At 42.2% G+C, this 15,552-nt stretch overlaps 1 protein-coding gene across 1 annotated transcript in view; it reads left to right on the top strand.

Moving 5' to 3' along the window:
• GLP2R (glucagon like peptide 2 receptor) overlaps nt 1–9,408 on the top strand; it is a gene marked incomplete at its 5' end in the record, with an annotated part of 36,752 nt that extends 27,344 nt beyond the window's left edge. The window contains 4 exon segments of the mRNA XM_080560362.1: nt 2,502–2,543; nt 8,548–8,859; nt 8,956–9,045; nt 9,047–9,408. Of these exon segments, the coding sequence (XP_080416488.1) occupies nt 2,502–2,543; nt 8,548–8,859; nt 8,956–9,045; nt 9,047–9,136 (534 nt within the window).
• Nucleotides 9,409–15,552: the final 6,144 nt, after the last annotated feature.

Below are 15,552 nucleotides of genomic sequence, written 5' to 3'. Positions count from 1 at the left end.
GTTCCTCAGATAAACATATCCTTACTTGGAGAGATTGCAGTGTCTAGATGTTATTTTAAGCAACACAACCATTTTAAGTGAAAACTTTATTTACTGGCTTTTAAAATAAGACTGATATAGAAGAGAGCTTACTCATCCCTGCTAGAAACTTCATACCATTTAGAGGAACATGCAGATGCTCTGATATATGGCAAGTTTAGAAGAAAAAATTCTTTAAAAAAAAAAAAAAACAGAGATCTTAGGCAATGATTATTGCAGATTCTCTTTTTTAGCCACAGCATTATTTGTTAATTAAATATCAGAGAAAAAAAAAAAAAAAAGAAAGAAAAAAGAAGAAAAAAAAAGAAAAAAAAAGCATATAAACTGGACCTGGACCCAATTACATTTCTTTTAAAGCACAGTTAAACTGTTTTGCTAAAGAAAACCAGTTATCTGGGATCTCATCTGGAGGTTTAACTCAAACATTTTCAAAAATCAAAAAATTAAATTCTAAATAAGAGTTCTTCTCTAGCTATGATGGTTTTTTATTTCAGAAAGTGGGGCAATCTCATCATCTTGGCCAGCTGGTGCATACGGACTGCACAGGATAAAATACTGGCTTATGGTATATTAAATACAGTTATTTAATGAGTCATTTATCATATTTTTATTACCAATAGAACTGGAGGACAATTATGAGGCTTACACATGGATGTACCCTTTCCTGTTGGATAGCATGCCAATGAATATTTCTTCTGAATTTCTGCTGCTTCTTTTTGCTTCATATTCTGATCATTTGGAAAGTGTATTCCTTGGAAGTCATTACATAGAAGAAAGATTTCTAAGAACAAAGTTCTATGTACGGCAAAGGAAGAAGCATTAAAAAAATCAGGATATAAAACAAACAGCAAACATGAATAATCAGCTGAATTTGCCATCAACTAATGTGAATTTACTGTGTTTCTGCCTGTCATTGCATGTTCTACTTTTGCAGCAGCAGTGGATTAAATTCACACAGAAATTTACAAAACTATATTCAACATAGAGGTGCCATCAGTACTCACAAACCTTTCTCCTAATCTGGTGACTTTCCACATTTCTGGTAATGGGTATTACCAAGCTTGTGACATAGCAGCACCAAGTAATTCGGCTCCTATTTCTGCTTGTGGTGCCTGTGGGTCCAAATTCAGAGTTCATGCTCAGAATACATACGAGCAAACAAAAAAACACATTACAGAACAAGATTTTCATGGAATTTCTAACCAAAAAGAGAAGCGTTTCTAAATAAAAGGCTGCTTTTTAAACCATTTAACTTGGTTTTTTTCATCAGAACCTTTCTCTGTGGAACGATACTTAATGATTTTTTTTTTTCATATTTCTGTGAAATAACTCAGATGCAGAGAATTATTTAAACGTTACATTAATAAATGGTATAGCAAAAGTGCCTAGATCTTGCAACCACAATCCAGGTGAAGCATGAAATATGGTAGAATTAAAATACAGGGATAAAGCAATTGTAACTTCTATCTCTCCTGCCCTTATTTCACTCATGTGGCAGACAGACTGTTCTTTCTCACACTTACTGGACGTATGTTTAAAGAATAGATGGTTCCAGACTTTTCAGGATTGCTAGAAAAATTCACTGTTGTTTCAGACTGCTACTGGTCAATGAATAAAAAATATTGAAGCTGCTGTATACATTAATTTCTTTTTAAGATTTTGTATGAGAAAAACAGAAACACCTCTGGAAAAAAAGTATGAATGTGAAAACAGATGAATGATATCAACTGGTTATGACACCTTTTTCCTTGTTATATGAACATTGCCTTGGGATTGATAATCAACAGCATTATTCTCTTCATCAGAACCTGTGCCATAGATGTGTTTAGACATACTAAAGGAAGTTCATTTCCTGAAGCAATTGCCATAAATCTGTACATTTGTGCCAGACTGTTAGTCTGAGATGCACACACATAAGCTGTTTTGATTTGAGATCAAAGACAGGGAGGAGGAAAATGGAATTTTCCTTTTTTGGCTTATTTGGCTTATTAATTTTTGGCTTATCTTAAAACACATTTGATTTCTAAAATTTCAATTTTTTTTTTCTTAAGGTGTTTACTTAAATCTGTTTCACAGGAGAAATGACATTTCAAAATAGTCAGAACACTTAATATATCTGCATTTTTGGATGTTTTAATAAGTCTGCAAATAGCAGTTTCAGTATAGCAGTGGTAGTCTTAAAAATAATGTGGTAAAATGTAGATAAAATGTAAGATCAGATGGGGTTGTATAGGCTCTTTGCTTCAGCATCTGCACCAAAACACCTGCAATTGTGCCCTGATTTTGCTAAGGCACCATAGGAAAACAAGTTAATAGGTACCTCACTAATAAGAGAAGACAGACAGCTCGTTTCCATTCTGAAAATTAGGAAGCGTTGTTTATATTAATGACTTTAATAGTAATGACATCTCTAAACTGAGACTTCAGGTATCTAACTTTTCCTTATTGTCTATCTCTTACAGGGTTTCTTTGTAGCAGTTTTATATTGCTTTGCCAATGGAGAGGTAAGAGTCACTTAATGATATAAATTTTTAATTGATTAACGAAATATATTGACACCAAGAAGGATGAAAATACTGACTAGCTCTGGTTATTTGGGAGCACACTTGCATTCTTTTAAATTGATATAAATGTTTTGAACAAAGAAAGCAGCAAGACCTCTCAGGTCTGTATTCAAATACAAGATATTTCCGCTAAAGCTTGTGTTACTATGTGACACTGTGGGGGTATAGATGTGTGTGAAATACCACTAAAGGCTTATGATCAGCTACCTAAACCCCATTCATTTACACAGATGAAATCTCAGACTTCATGTTTGACCCTTGCTTTGCTTACCCCTGAAGTCTAGGCAAAGATGCAAAATTTGGAGTGTTTTAATATATTAAAAAAGTTCAAAAATACATTTTCATGTGTGCACTTCACAGGACATCTCTAGATTTGATATGAGGACATTTCTTGGCTGGAGATTAACTTTTGTTAAGCCTCAAGAGTCATATGGGGGGGTGTGTTTACTCCACGCCAGGATTTAGGCAGATCAATAACGGCAATTTTGCAAGGATATGCCAGCAGGAAATCACAGAACAACTCAGCAAGGGACCTCAGGAAATAGTTAGACCAACTTCTTGCTCGGTGCACTGTGAAAACTGAATTCAGAGAAGGTTGCTCAGCTATTTATCCAGATGAGCTTTGAAAATCTCCAAAGAAAGGTTCTATCACCTCTCTTGTCCTCTGCTCTGGTGCTTCACTGCTCTCAATAGAAAACATATTTTCTGTAGTTCCAGTTAGAACTTCTATTTTCATTTATGACCGCTGTCTCTTGTATCCCTACAAAGCAACTCAGTAGAGTATCTGGCTCCATCTGCTCCATGAATTCCTTATAGATTATATTTAAGCCTTCACTGAAGTCTTCTCTTCTCCAGAACGAACAAGTCCCTGTCATTCAACCTCTCCGCAAAGGGGAAGTTCTCCAGCCTTGTTATCTGCCAAAAAAGGCCAAGCTTATCAGCGTACTTCTTGTACTGGGAGCCCAAAACCAGATGCAGCATTCAGATGTGACCCGTGGTAGTTTTATTCTGCTGGGCAGCTGAGCTCTACCACAACTGCTCTCTCACTCCCCCTCCTCAAAGGGAAAGAGGGAGAAAATATGATGCAAAGGGCTCAAGGGTTGAGTTAAGGACAGGGAGATCACTCAACAATTACAGCGACGGGCAAAACAGGCTCAGAGTAGGGAGGTTAGTAAAATTTTTTGCCTATTACTAAGAAACTAGAAAAGTGAGAAACAAAGGAAAGAAGACAAAAGTAACTTCCCCCCACCCACTCTGTTCCACCTGCTCCCCTTGAGCAGTGCAAGGGAATGGGGGAATGGGGCCTGCGGTCACTCTATACCACTTTGTCTCTGCCGCTCCTTCTCAGTCACTCTCCTCCCCTGCGCTGTGGGGTCCCTCCCACGGGATGCAGTCCTTCCTGAACTGATCCTGCATGGGTTTCCCACTGGCAGCGGCCCTTCAAGAACTGCTCCAATTTTGGGTCCATACCATGGACCATCCATCAGGAGCAAACTGCTCCAACATGGCTTCCCCCAAGGGCAGAAGATCCTGCCAGGTCAACTGCTCCTGTGTGGTCCCCTTTCCGTGGGCTACAGGTCCAGCCCAGAATCTGCTCTCACAGGGGTTCTCCACAGGTTGCAGCTTCTTTCAGGCAACATCTACCTGCTTCACTGTGGACTCCTTCATGGCCTGCAGCGTGAAAACCTGCTCCACTGTGGTAGTTCATGGGCTGCAGGGGGACAGCCTGCTCCACCAAGGGCCCCTGCACAGGCCACGGGGAAACTTCAGCTCCCATGCCTGGAGCATCTCCTGCCCTCCTTCTTCAATGACCTTGATGTCTGCAAGGCTGTTTCTCTTTCCTCTATCTCCCAGCTGCTGTTGTGCAGCATGGTTTTTTTCCCCTTTTCTTAAATATGCTCTCACAAAGGTGCCAACGACATTGCTTATTGGCTCAGCTCTGAGCAGCAATGGGTCCCTTTGGAGCTGGCTGAGACTGGCCCTTATCTAACATGGGGCAGCTTCTGGATTCTTCTCACAGAAGTCCCCCTGCAGCCCCCTGCTACCAAAACCTTCCAGCATAAACCCACTACATGGCCTTACAACTACTGAGAAAAGGAGGATAATTTCTTTATTTAAATGGTTGTGCTATACAGCCCAGTGTACTGGTATCACAGAATCATAGAATATCCTGAGTTGGAAGGGACCCATGAGGATCATTGAGTCCAACTCCTGGGTCCCCAAAGGGCCACCCAGAAAATCAGACCAAGAGACCGGGTATCTGAGAGCGTTGTCCAAATACTTTTTGAATTGCAGCAGGCTTGGCGCCATGACCACTTCCCTGGGGAGCCTGTTCCAGTGCCTGAACACCCTCTTGGTGAAGAATCTTTTCCTGATACCCAGCCTGAACCACCCTTGTCGCAGCTTCAAGCCATTCCCTCAGGTCCTTATCAGAGGTCATCAGTGAGCAGAGGTCAGCACCTGCCACTTCACTCCCCCTCTTGAGGAAGTTGTAGACTGCAAAGAGGCCTTCTCACAGTTTTCTCTTCTCCAGGCTGAACAAACCAAGTGACTTCAGCTGCTCCTCATACATCTTCCCCTCCAGAACCTTCACTGTCTTAGTAGCCCTCATTTGGACACTAACAGTTTTATATATTTCTTATACTGTGGCACCCAAAACTGCACACAGTACTTGAGGTGAGGCTGCACCAGTGCAGAGTATAGTGGGACAATCCCTTCCCTTGACCAGCTAGCAATGCTGTGCTTGATGCACCCCAGGATACGGTTGGCCCTCCTGCCCACCAAGGCACACTTCTGGCTCATGTTCAGCTTGCTGTCAACTGAACCCCCCTAGATCCCTTTCTGTGGGGCTGCTCTCCAGCATCTTGCTCCCCTCCTCCCCCCAGTCTGTACGTATAGCTAGGGTTGTCCCTCCCCAGGTGCAGAATCCAAGACTTGCTCTTGTTAAACTTCATATTGTTGGTGATTGCTCAGCTCTCTTATTTGTCTAGATCCCTCTGCAAAGCCTCACCACCCTCGACAGAGTCAACAGCTCCTCCCAGATATCTGCAAACTTGCTCAAAAAACCTTCAAGTCCTACATACAAATTGTTTATGAAAACATTGAAGAGGACTGGTCCTAAAATAGAGCCCTGGGGAACCCCACTAGTGACAGGTAATCAGCCTGAGGCAACCCCATTTACAAGAACCCTCTGGGTCTGACCCATCAGCCAATTGTTCACCCATCTTATTATGCTTTTATCTAACTGTATTCTGGTCATTTTGTCCACAAGGATACTGTGAGAGATGGTATCAAGTAATGGACCAACATTATCTCTGGTCCTTTTGCTGTTAACATACTTTAAAAAGCCCTTTTTGTTGTGCCCCACAGTACTGGCCAGCTTCAACTCTAATTGAACCTTTGCAACACAAATTCCCTCCCTACAAATGCGAGCATCATCCCTGTAGTCCTCCCTTATCTCCCTACCTTGCTTCCAGTAGCCATACTCTTTCTTTTTCCACCTAAGCTCTTGAAGAAGTTCCCTGCTCAGCCAGGCCGGCCTTCCGCGTCTCCTGCTCGACTTCCGACATGTTGGAATTTCTTGTTCCTGCAGTCTTAGGAGGAGGTAGTTAAAAACTGACCATCACTGTTGGACCCCAATGTCTTTAAAATCAGTTTCCCAGGAGAGCTCACTAGCTATTTCCCTGAGCAGTCTGAAGTCTGCTCTCCCCCAGTCCAGGCTTGAAGTTTTGGTGTCAGTTTTCCTCCTGTCACCAAAGATTGTGAATTTGACTACGTCATGGTTGCTATGACCAAGCTGGCCACTTCACCACCAAGACCCTCCCTGTTTACAAGGCACAGGTCAAGGAGGGCACCTTTCCTAGTCGGCTCTCTTAGTACCTGTACCAAGAAGGTATCATCAAGGTGCTTCAGGAATGTCCTGGACTTGTTTGTCTCAGGTATGTGATATTCCCAGTTGACATCTGACAGGTTGAAATCCCCCGTAAGGACAAGGGTAGCTGATCTAGAAGTATCTCTCAGTTCCTTAAAGAATAATTCATCAGTGTCGTAATCCTGGCTTGGTGGTCTATAGTAGACTCTCACAATGACATTTCTTTTATTTGTTTGTCCCTTGATCCTTACCCAGAAGCTCTCAGTTGCATTGTTGGCAACTGCAAGCTCCGTAGAGTCCAGCCTCCGTTACATAGAGTGCCACACCCCTGCCTCATCTGCCCTGCCTGTCCCTTCTGAAGATACTGTAACTGTCCAGTGTAACACATCAGTCACAGGCCTCTTCCCACCAGATTTTGCTTATGCCAATGACGTTGTAGCTCTGGGACTGGACCAAGGCTTCTAGATCCTCTCGCTTGTTTCTCATGCTGTGTGTGTTTGTATAGAAACATTTCAGATGTGCTTCATTGAACCCAGCCCCTCATGGGGCAGACTGAAGGGTCTTGCTAGCATGCAGTCTCTCAAATATTGGCGTTCAGTCCCATAACTGGTGGGCCTGGTTTTGTCCCTTTCCCCCTTCAAATCTAGTTTATAGCCCTATTGATCAGCCCTACTAACTCCTGGGCAAAAATTCTTTTCCATCTCTGAGAAAGGTGCTCCCCACTGGAAGCCAGTATGCCTCGTGTCATGTAGACCTTACCATGATGAAGAAACCCAAAATTATACTGGTGGCACCAGCCTCAAAGCCATGTATTGATCTGCTGGGTCTGGCTGTTCCTTTCAGTATTGATTCCCACTACTGGAAGGATGGAGGAAAACACTACCTGTGCACCTGATCTTTAAGCAATTGCCCCAAAGCCATAAAGTCCCTTTTGCTCACTCTTGGACTTCTCTCTGCTACCTCATTACTGCCAATGAGAAAAACCAATAAGGGGTAATTATCAGAGGGCTGTACCAGTGATGTGTCATCCTTCATCACTGACACAATTGCATGCAGCTTTTGCCATTATCACACTGACTTGCTACAGGCCACTTCAGGATATGAGGCTTATGTAGGCTGTGGAATTCATCTCACAATTTTAAATATTTTCTAACTTGAAGTCCATTGTTTACACTTCCCTTATGGTCTGCATGGGTACAGATATCCACTACCTGCACTAAACTGACACTTATCCAAAATCCGTAGCATTTAACAGCCTGGCACAGCCAGCTGATGTGGTACACATTACACTGACATTTGAACATGACATTGGACACCTTCTTAAAGGCAACAGAGGAGATGAGCTATGTAGAAAAGGTAGGGTATATGCTCCTAATATTTAACAAGGAAACCTGGAGCAATTTCTGAACTGCTTAAGTAAAACAGAGAGACGACACTTGTCTGCAGCGCAAGAGCACTTGTCTAAGTCTAACTTTTATGAAGGGCACAGAACTACTAGCACCTCTCAACATCAGCTAAAAGTTGTTCTTTGGGGCTTTTAACTCCCTGGTCAGCTGAGCCCTCAGGCTGAAGGTTCTGCTGGTAAAGCAAGGGGACATTCAGTGAAGACATTCAGTACTGAGAATTTAAGGCAAGCTGCCAAATAACAAGCTTCAGCAAAACAAAGCAAATATTCAAGCATAACACTCCAGAAAAGCTACATGGTCCTCATTTCCATAGCCCTTGGACTTTTCTCCTCCTCACTTCATCAGGTAAATATGAAAGTCAGTTGAGCTCTCCCCTTATACACACATCAGGATCACAGTATATAAAATTACAGAGAGAGATTCAGGGGCTACAAAAACCTTTCCTAAATTAGAGTGAAGAAGCCTCCAGGCTGTACTCTGAAGACGGACAGCAAACAAGCCCATTTCTGCCATACAAGGACCTCAAAAGCTGTGAGGTGACCCCCAAAGGGGCAGAAAACTCAACATTTCCACAATCCCTCTCATTTTACAACTAGTGTTTGGATTAGCAGACTGCAGGGTAGTCACAAGGCATCACCATGGATGGACTTTTTTCTTCTTCTCCCAGGTGAAAGCAGAACTCCAGAAGCAGTGGTCCCGCTTCCTGCTGGCAGACCCCTTTGGCTGCAAACTCTGCTTTCTTGGAGAAAACATAAAATATCTCAGGAAATGTTCACAGAAACAGAAAAAAAAGCACCCAAGCAGCAAACACTTGTGCCTGGAGGAGAGTGAGCCCTGGGGCATGAAGCTCCAGCAGGTGCTGGCAAACCAGAGGACAGACCAATGCTCGGAGCCAGGCTGTAGGCTTCCATCTCATCTGCGGGCAAGTGTGTCAGACAGCAGTGAAGGAGAAGTCACCACTGGAGAGACAACTGAGGAAGTGGTCTTCGAAGAAAGTGAGATTTAGAAAGCAGTCCACTGACAGCACCTATCAACAGCCATGGTATTTTGAAAGATCCTCTTCTTTCACCTCCAGGCCGTACAGATCTCTGACATGCTCAATGCAAAGAGAAAGCAGACATATTACTTGCTAGCAGTTAATACCCCACATGTCCCTGTTTTCTTAATCTGAGAAAAATCTGAATGTTCCTAACCTGTGCAGCCAGGGTGGAAGTGGCTCAATGGATCAAAAAAATCCTTTGGGTCTGCCAGTCTAGATGATAAATGATGCTGAGGGACATGTACACAGGGGAGCAGGATATATGCTGAAAATGAACAGATTCTGGTCATTGTGTCCCCTATCAGCTTCATCCATACATGTCCACCATTCTATTCACATAACAGAGAAGTTGTTAATTATTTGTTTTTCTCTTTTTCAGCTGTATATTTCACAGAGATACGTGATTCGAAGACTTTTTCTCTCTGCCAACTGAAATCATCCCCCATCTCAAAAAATCAGTTTCAGGTCAACCCAGATACATTCTATTTAAGCAACATGGAATAATTTATATATAAAGAAAGCTCGGGATGAAACAAACTTTTGCTTGTATGTTTAAACTTCTTACCTTACAGTTAGTGCTGGAAAAGCCATTATGAAACGAAAGACCAAAAAGGTTTTGTTCTTTTTTTAAATGCCCAAATGAAACATTTTGACAAACATTTTTGTTTTATTTTCATTTTCATTGTTTTATGACACAAGCCACGCACTTTGATGCATTTTCAGGTTTGCTCTGTCTGTCCTGCAGATATCCTTTATGATTTGGCCCAAATAATAATATTTATGTCATTGGGGGAAATGTGTTGCTTCCACCTGAAGTACCCAAAATGGATAATGGCTATGGAATTGTAAGAACATTGTGAAAAACATCTTCCAGTATTTAACAAGGGTCATGAAGGAATTCTGATTGTCAAATATAGGTCACCTGGAGACCTGAGTAATTCAGGTTTTTAATATTCAATGAGCCGGTCTGCAAGTTTGTATGCACGAGCCACTTGACATACTGAGAGAAGAAAAGAAAAGGGCAAAATAAAGATTAGCAGACAATATTTACCTACAATATAAATGCATACCCCAGGCACAAACACGTGTAATTACCTAGCTCACATCTAGTTACATAGCATTTGTTATGATTATTTCCTGTGCTTTACTGGCAAACGCACTAAGTGCTAGCATATGTCATAAAACCAGATGATCTTTTCCAATCTTAATGATTCTATGATTATATGAAAACATCAAATGTCACCTAAACAATGTTCAGGGCTGCTCATGGACTCCATTGTCCCACCACTCCTTCTCTTCACCAAGTACCAACAATGCAGCTGCCCTGGCTTTCCCTGTGTCTGCATCTCCCCATGGTGCAGCTTTGTCCTTAGATCTCCACTGACAGCTTTACAAATGGCATTTTTCTGCGATAAGCTGCCTATGTCTTTGATGTGTTGTTTGAGCAGACTCAGTTTATGAAGCTTATGTAACTTAGTAATGTTTTTTGAAGTATTTTTCAGTCTGCAGATGTTCAGACCTGTAAATGTTACCAGCTGTGACATGCTGCTTTCTTGCAGAGACCATATAAATTCATTGACTAACACTAGATCAAGACTACGTTTTAACACTAAGATTTCTGGTACTTTTAGAAAAGTATTTCTTTTACAGTTTTATCAGTGACAAGAATTTAGCCTCTTTAATCAATACGAGGCTGTATGTTTAGATAAAATATTAATTAAATGTAAATATTAAAACATTTTGAAAATACATCTTTAGTTTTTAAAGGCTTTTTACTAGAATATCTGCTTTGTTTATTATAACATTTTATTGCAATGGATTACCAGCACCAGACACTACATATCTGCTGATGCATTTTCCAATTTAAAAAAGACTGATTTCTCCCAGAGACATTAAGATATTTAAAAGCTTTAAGTGCTTTAGGATACATTTTACTTGGGTGCTAATAATGTAAAAATTGTAAGAACTTTGTTCTCTCTCAGCAAAATACCTTTTATTTTAGAGTATTTTTAGTGGTCAAAACTAACAAACAGTTTTCTATGCTCTCAACAGCAGGCTCTGGTGATTTGTGTTTTCTCCTCTCCCTTGATGGAGAAGGACTCTTTACTTGGGTAGATAACGATAGGACAAGGGGGAATGGTCTTTAAAAGAGGATAGATTTAGATTAGACATTAGGAGGAAATTCAGTGTAAGGGTAGTGAGGCACTGGAACAGGTTGCCAAGAGAAGTGGATGCCCCATCCCTAGAGGTGTTCAAGGCCAGGTTGGATGGGGCCTTGGCCAGCCTGGCATCCCTGTCTCTATTGGCAGTGGGGTTGGACCTCTTTAAGCTGCCTTCCAACCAGAGCCATTCCATGATTCTATGATTCTATGATTATGTGCATGATCTTTTTGCCTTTTTTAGTTTATAAAAATCAACTGTTTTTGCATATGTAGACCCTGGAGGCCAAGTAAAAACCATCATCATGTGAGTTCCTTCAGAAAACATGTTTTTAAGTATATAAATCAACAAGTTTCTTCATCAAAAATATATATTTATTTATTGTATCGGTAAAGTACAAAAGTTGTTAAATGTGGATGGCCACACACGATGTATCTTTACAGAAATATTACAGGCTCCTCAATTTTAAACAAAACATCAAGCAGTTCAGAAGACAGCAACAGACTTGAAAATTTAAACATATTAAAAGAGTCAGCTGCTTCCCTTCTAGGGATGAGAAGGTCTGCAGCTAGGTCCCGCCTGGAATCCATCTCCCATCCCTCGTGGAGTTCTGAGGCTGCCAGAGGGATGCTGCAGCCAGGGGAGGTGGCAAAAGGAGCTGTACCAGACCCTTTGGGTGGAAGATAAAAGCCAGACAACTAGCCAGGCTTCCTACAAGCATACAGACTGGAGACACAGAAAACTGTTTAGAAATGCCTTGGGATAAAGGACAAGAAATATGATCTTGCTCTGATGAAAAAAGAGGTGCAGGAGATAGATCGATATGAATTAGTGTTTCTTTGTGATTAATATTTTGTGTAAATTACTTATTCCATTTGCACATTGGTTAATTATAAGGTAACATAGTGTTCATCCAGGAATTTATGTTTGGGCAGACCTAGTAACAGAGTTTTCCTCTTAATAAATTGCTCACCTTTACTCTCCAGATTACTATTGTCTTCACCTTACCAGAAAGACAGATGTGAGCTAAAGACTTCTTCCTGCTTGATGAGAGAGGCCACCCTCCTATGGTCCTGTTGAGTGTGGTCTCTGCTGTGTCAGCTCATCAAGTAAAGCAATTGGAATGTTCATGGTCAGGACATAGAGACAACCAATGATAAAGCCTGATTCCCCCAATTTGGAAGTTGTCTTAGACAAGGATTGTCTAAGATTGTCTAAACAAGGATTTTGTTTTCCATCAAAAGTTGTGGGACAAAAAAAATAAATGGAATCTCAAGCCCAGATTTGCCTGTGGGGTTCATCAGAGCTCTCCCACTAGATGTATTGTGGTAACTGATCTGATTCGTATGAATAAGGTTTATGTAATCTTAACAATCTCTTGTGAGAGATGCTTTTTTTTTTTTTTAATATGTTTTACTACAGATAAAATACAGTCTTCCAGACACAATGGCTCCTTCTATGGCCTGAGATGTCAACTATGTGCTAATTATAAATGTGCACTCAGATTCTTTGTTTAAGTATATTATTTCTGCATATCAGGGTCTGTCTTTCAAAGGTTCAAACAGTAAAGCACAAACACCCCTGTCTAGAACAGCCTTGTTATTTGTCATTTGTGCCTTGAAATCAGTAACACAGGATTGGATTTTTGAAATACAGAATAAATCTGGTGGATTAAAAGAGATGTACCGGTGTATTGGGTTTACGTGACAAGGTTTAGGTAGCGGGGGGCTGCAGGTGTGGCCTCTGTGAGAAGAGTCCAGAAGTTGCCTCATGTCAGATCAAACCAGTTCCAGCTGGCTCCAAAAGGGACCTGCTACAGGCTAGAACTGAGGCAAGAAGCAACATTGGTTGTGCCTCTCTGAAAGTGAATTTAAGAAAGGGGAAATAATGTGCTGCGCAACAGCAGCTGGGAGAGTGAGGAGTGAGAAACAGCCCTGCAGACACCAAGGTCAGTGAAGAAGGAGGGCTGAAGGTGCTCCAGGTGCCAGAGCTGAAGTTTCCCTGTGGCCTGTGGAGAAGACCGTGATGGAGCAGGCTGTCCCCCTGCAGCCCATGGGTCCCACACGGAGCAGATCTCCACGCTGCAGCCCGTGGAGGAGCCCCCGGTTGGAGCAGGTGGATGTGGCCTGGAGGAGGCTGCGGCCCATGGAGAGCCCCCGCAGGAGCAGGCCCCGGGCCGGAGCTGCAGCCCGTGGAGAGGAGCCCACGCAGGAGCAGAGTACCTGGGGGGAGCTGCTGCTCGTGGGGGACCCATGTTGAAGAGTTCTTGAAAAGCAGTTCTTGAAGAGCTGCTGCCTGTGGGAAGCCCATGTAGGATCAGTTTGGGAAGGATGGCATCCCATGGGAGGGTCCTGACATAGCTGGGGCAGAGAGTGACCATGGAGGAGAGGCGGAGACAAAGTGCTGGGGACTGACTGCAGGCCCCATTCCCCATATCCCTATGCCTATCAGGGTGGGGGGAGGAGGTAGAAGAGGGTGGATTGGGGGAAGGTGTTTGTAGTTTGCTTTTAGTTTCTCACTGGTCTAATCTGTTAGTGATAGGCAATAAATTATATTAATCTCCCATGTTGAATCTGTCTTGCCTGTGATGGTAATTGGTGAATGATCTCTCTGTCCTTATCCCTTGAGCACTTTTCTACTGTATTTGGCCCTTTTCTTTTAAGGAAGGGAAGTGAGAGACTGGCTATGGTGGAGTTTAGCTGCCCAGCAAGGTAAAACCACCGCTGTTCTGTCATGCTCGATGACCTCACTTCCCAAGGCACCAAATAAAAGTGAAGTAAAACTAAAAGTCCCACATGCAACACCTCATTAAATTCTACGAAAAAAAGCCAATTTGCAGAGGACTGGATTCTGGAAAACGCTACAGTACTACTGTTTTGTTCCAGTGCAAACATGAATCAATATAACAACCACTATTTTTTTAAAGAGATAAAAGACAAATTTAATAAAATAGCTAAAGTATCCCATGACAACTTGTCATAAGTACATCACAACTACAGTTATGATTGTTTTACAGCCCTCTTCCCCCCGGGACATTGAGGTTGGAATAGGAGGAGACTGGTCTATCTTAGCTACTAATCAGACTATGAAAGAGTGGCAAATTGATATCCCTACATCTCCAGCCTCAAGTGCAGGAGAACAAAATGGTGATGTTGTACTTCTGGGTCCATGTGAACATACTGGTGCCTAATACCAGAACTGGAGGAAGAAAAGCTATACCAGAAGGCATGTGCCGTCCCTAGCAGTCTTGATCTTCATGAGTGTTTAGACTTTGGTGGAAATTGAAGATGTGTGACAAGTAGGACAACAGCAGTACAAGAAACACCAACCATGGCACTCATCTTCAGTAGGTCATAGTCCACAACTGCCAGGGCATCATCCCCTCACCTCAGGCTTGATGTCATCTTTATCTGTATGGCAGATCAGACCACTTCCAGCTTGATTACGCTGTGCTTTACAACCTATTGTCTCTTGGTCCATTTCTCTGATTCCCTTCAGCACCAGCATTTGGTAGTACTGGCAAGTCAAAGTCTGTTTACTGTCATCGGCAGCCTGATGGCAAGAGCTGCATTTAGGTACTTCTAGTGCCTTCAGTTCACCAGCTGTCTAGTGGGCTAATGTCAGTTTGTGTCTACCATAGCAGTTCTTACTTGCCTGTCTACTCAGGCATTCCCATCTGCCACTTCAGGCAAGGAATTGCAGAGCACAGGAACTGTCAGGAGAAAAAGAAACCTAAATAATGTGCTAGAAATTATTAGGAAAGAAGTATACAGCATTATGTTATCCTCAGTGCACCTACACCTTAATACCTTGTTCTTTTCTGGTCTTCCCAACTGGAGAGGATACATCAGAACTAGGTCAGGCAGAGAACAGAGGAGTCTGGGGACCAGAACTGCTCACCTTGAAGAACAAATGGCTGGGGCAAGAGGGAAGGAATATGATAGTGAGCTGTCAGATCATGGGTGGACTACAGAAGGCAAGTAGCTGTCTCTTCCGTACAAGAACTAAGATAATAAACTAACTTGGTGAGGTGCAGATTACATCATTGTGCTTTGCAGCTGTTTTCTTCATAATGTTATGGGAAGTTTATACAAATCAGAAGTCAAATCATGGGAGAAAAAAGTCTGTCAAATGCTGTTTAAATGCAAAACTGTACAAGTGGGAAAGAGAGTCCCTAAACAGAGATCACTAGGGCTCACAGTGTAATCTGGGAAAGTATCACAATGTATTTCAATATAAAGCTTTCATCTAATACATCCTCCCTGAGAAACCAGTATTTCCTGGTCACTGTCCAAGCCAAGATACTGGACTACATGGAGCTTTTGGCCTAATGCAAATGTTTACTCTTCATAGACTTAAGAGGTAAGTTATTTGTAATTTGTTTCAGCAATAGGGAAGAGTGGGAAAAAGCACAGAGCTGAAAGAACTAAAAAAGGAATTGACTACGTATGTCCTTCCATGTAAGCACCACAG

Source organism: Anser brachyrhynchus (genome assembly GCF_964034855.1).
Source record: "Anser brachyrhynchus genome assembly, chromosome: 18".
Lineage (NCBI taxonomy): Eukaryota > Metazoa > Chordata > Aves > Anseriformes > Anatidae > Anser > Anser brachyrhynchus.
The sequence above is the reverse complement of the archived record's forward strand: the minus strand, read 5'-3'. Positions and strand labels throughout refer to the sequence as shown.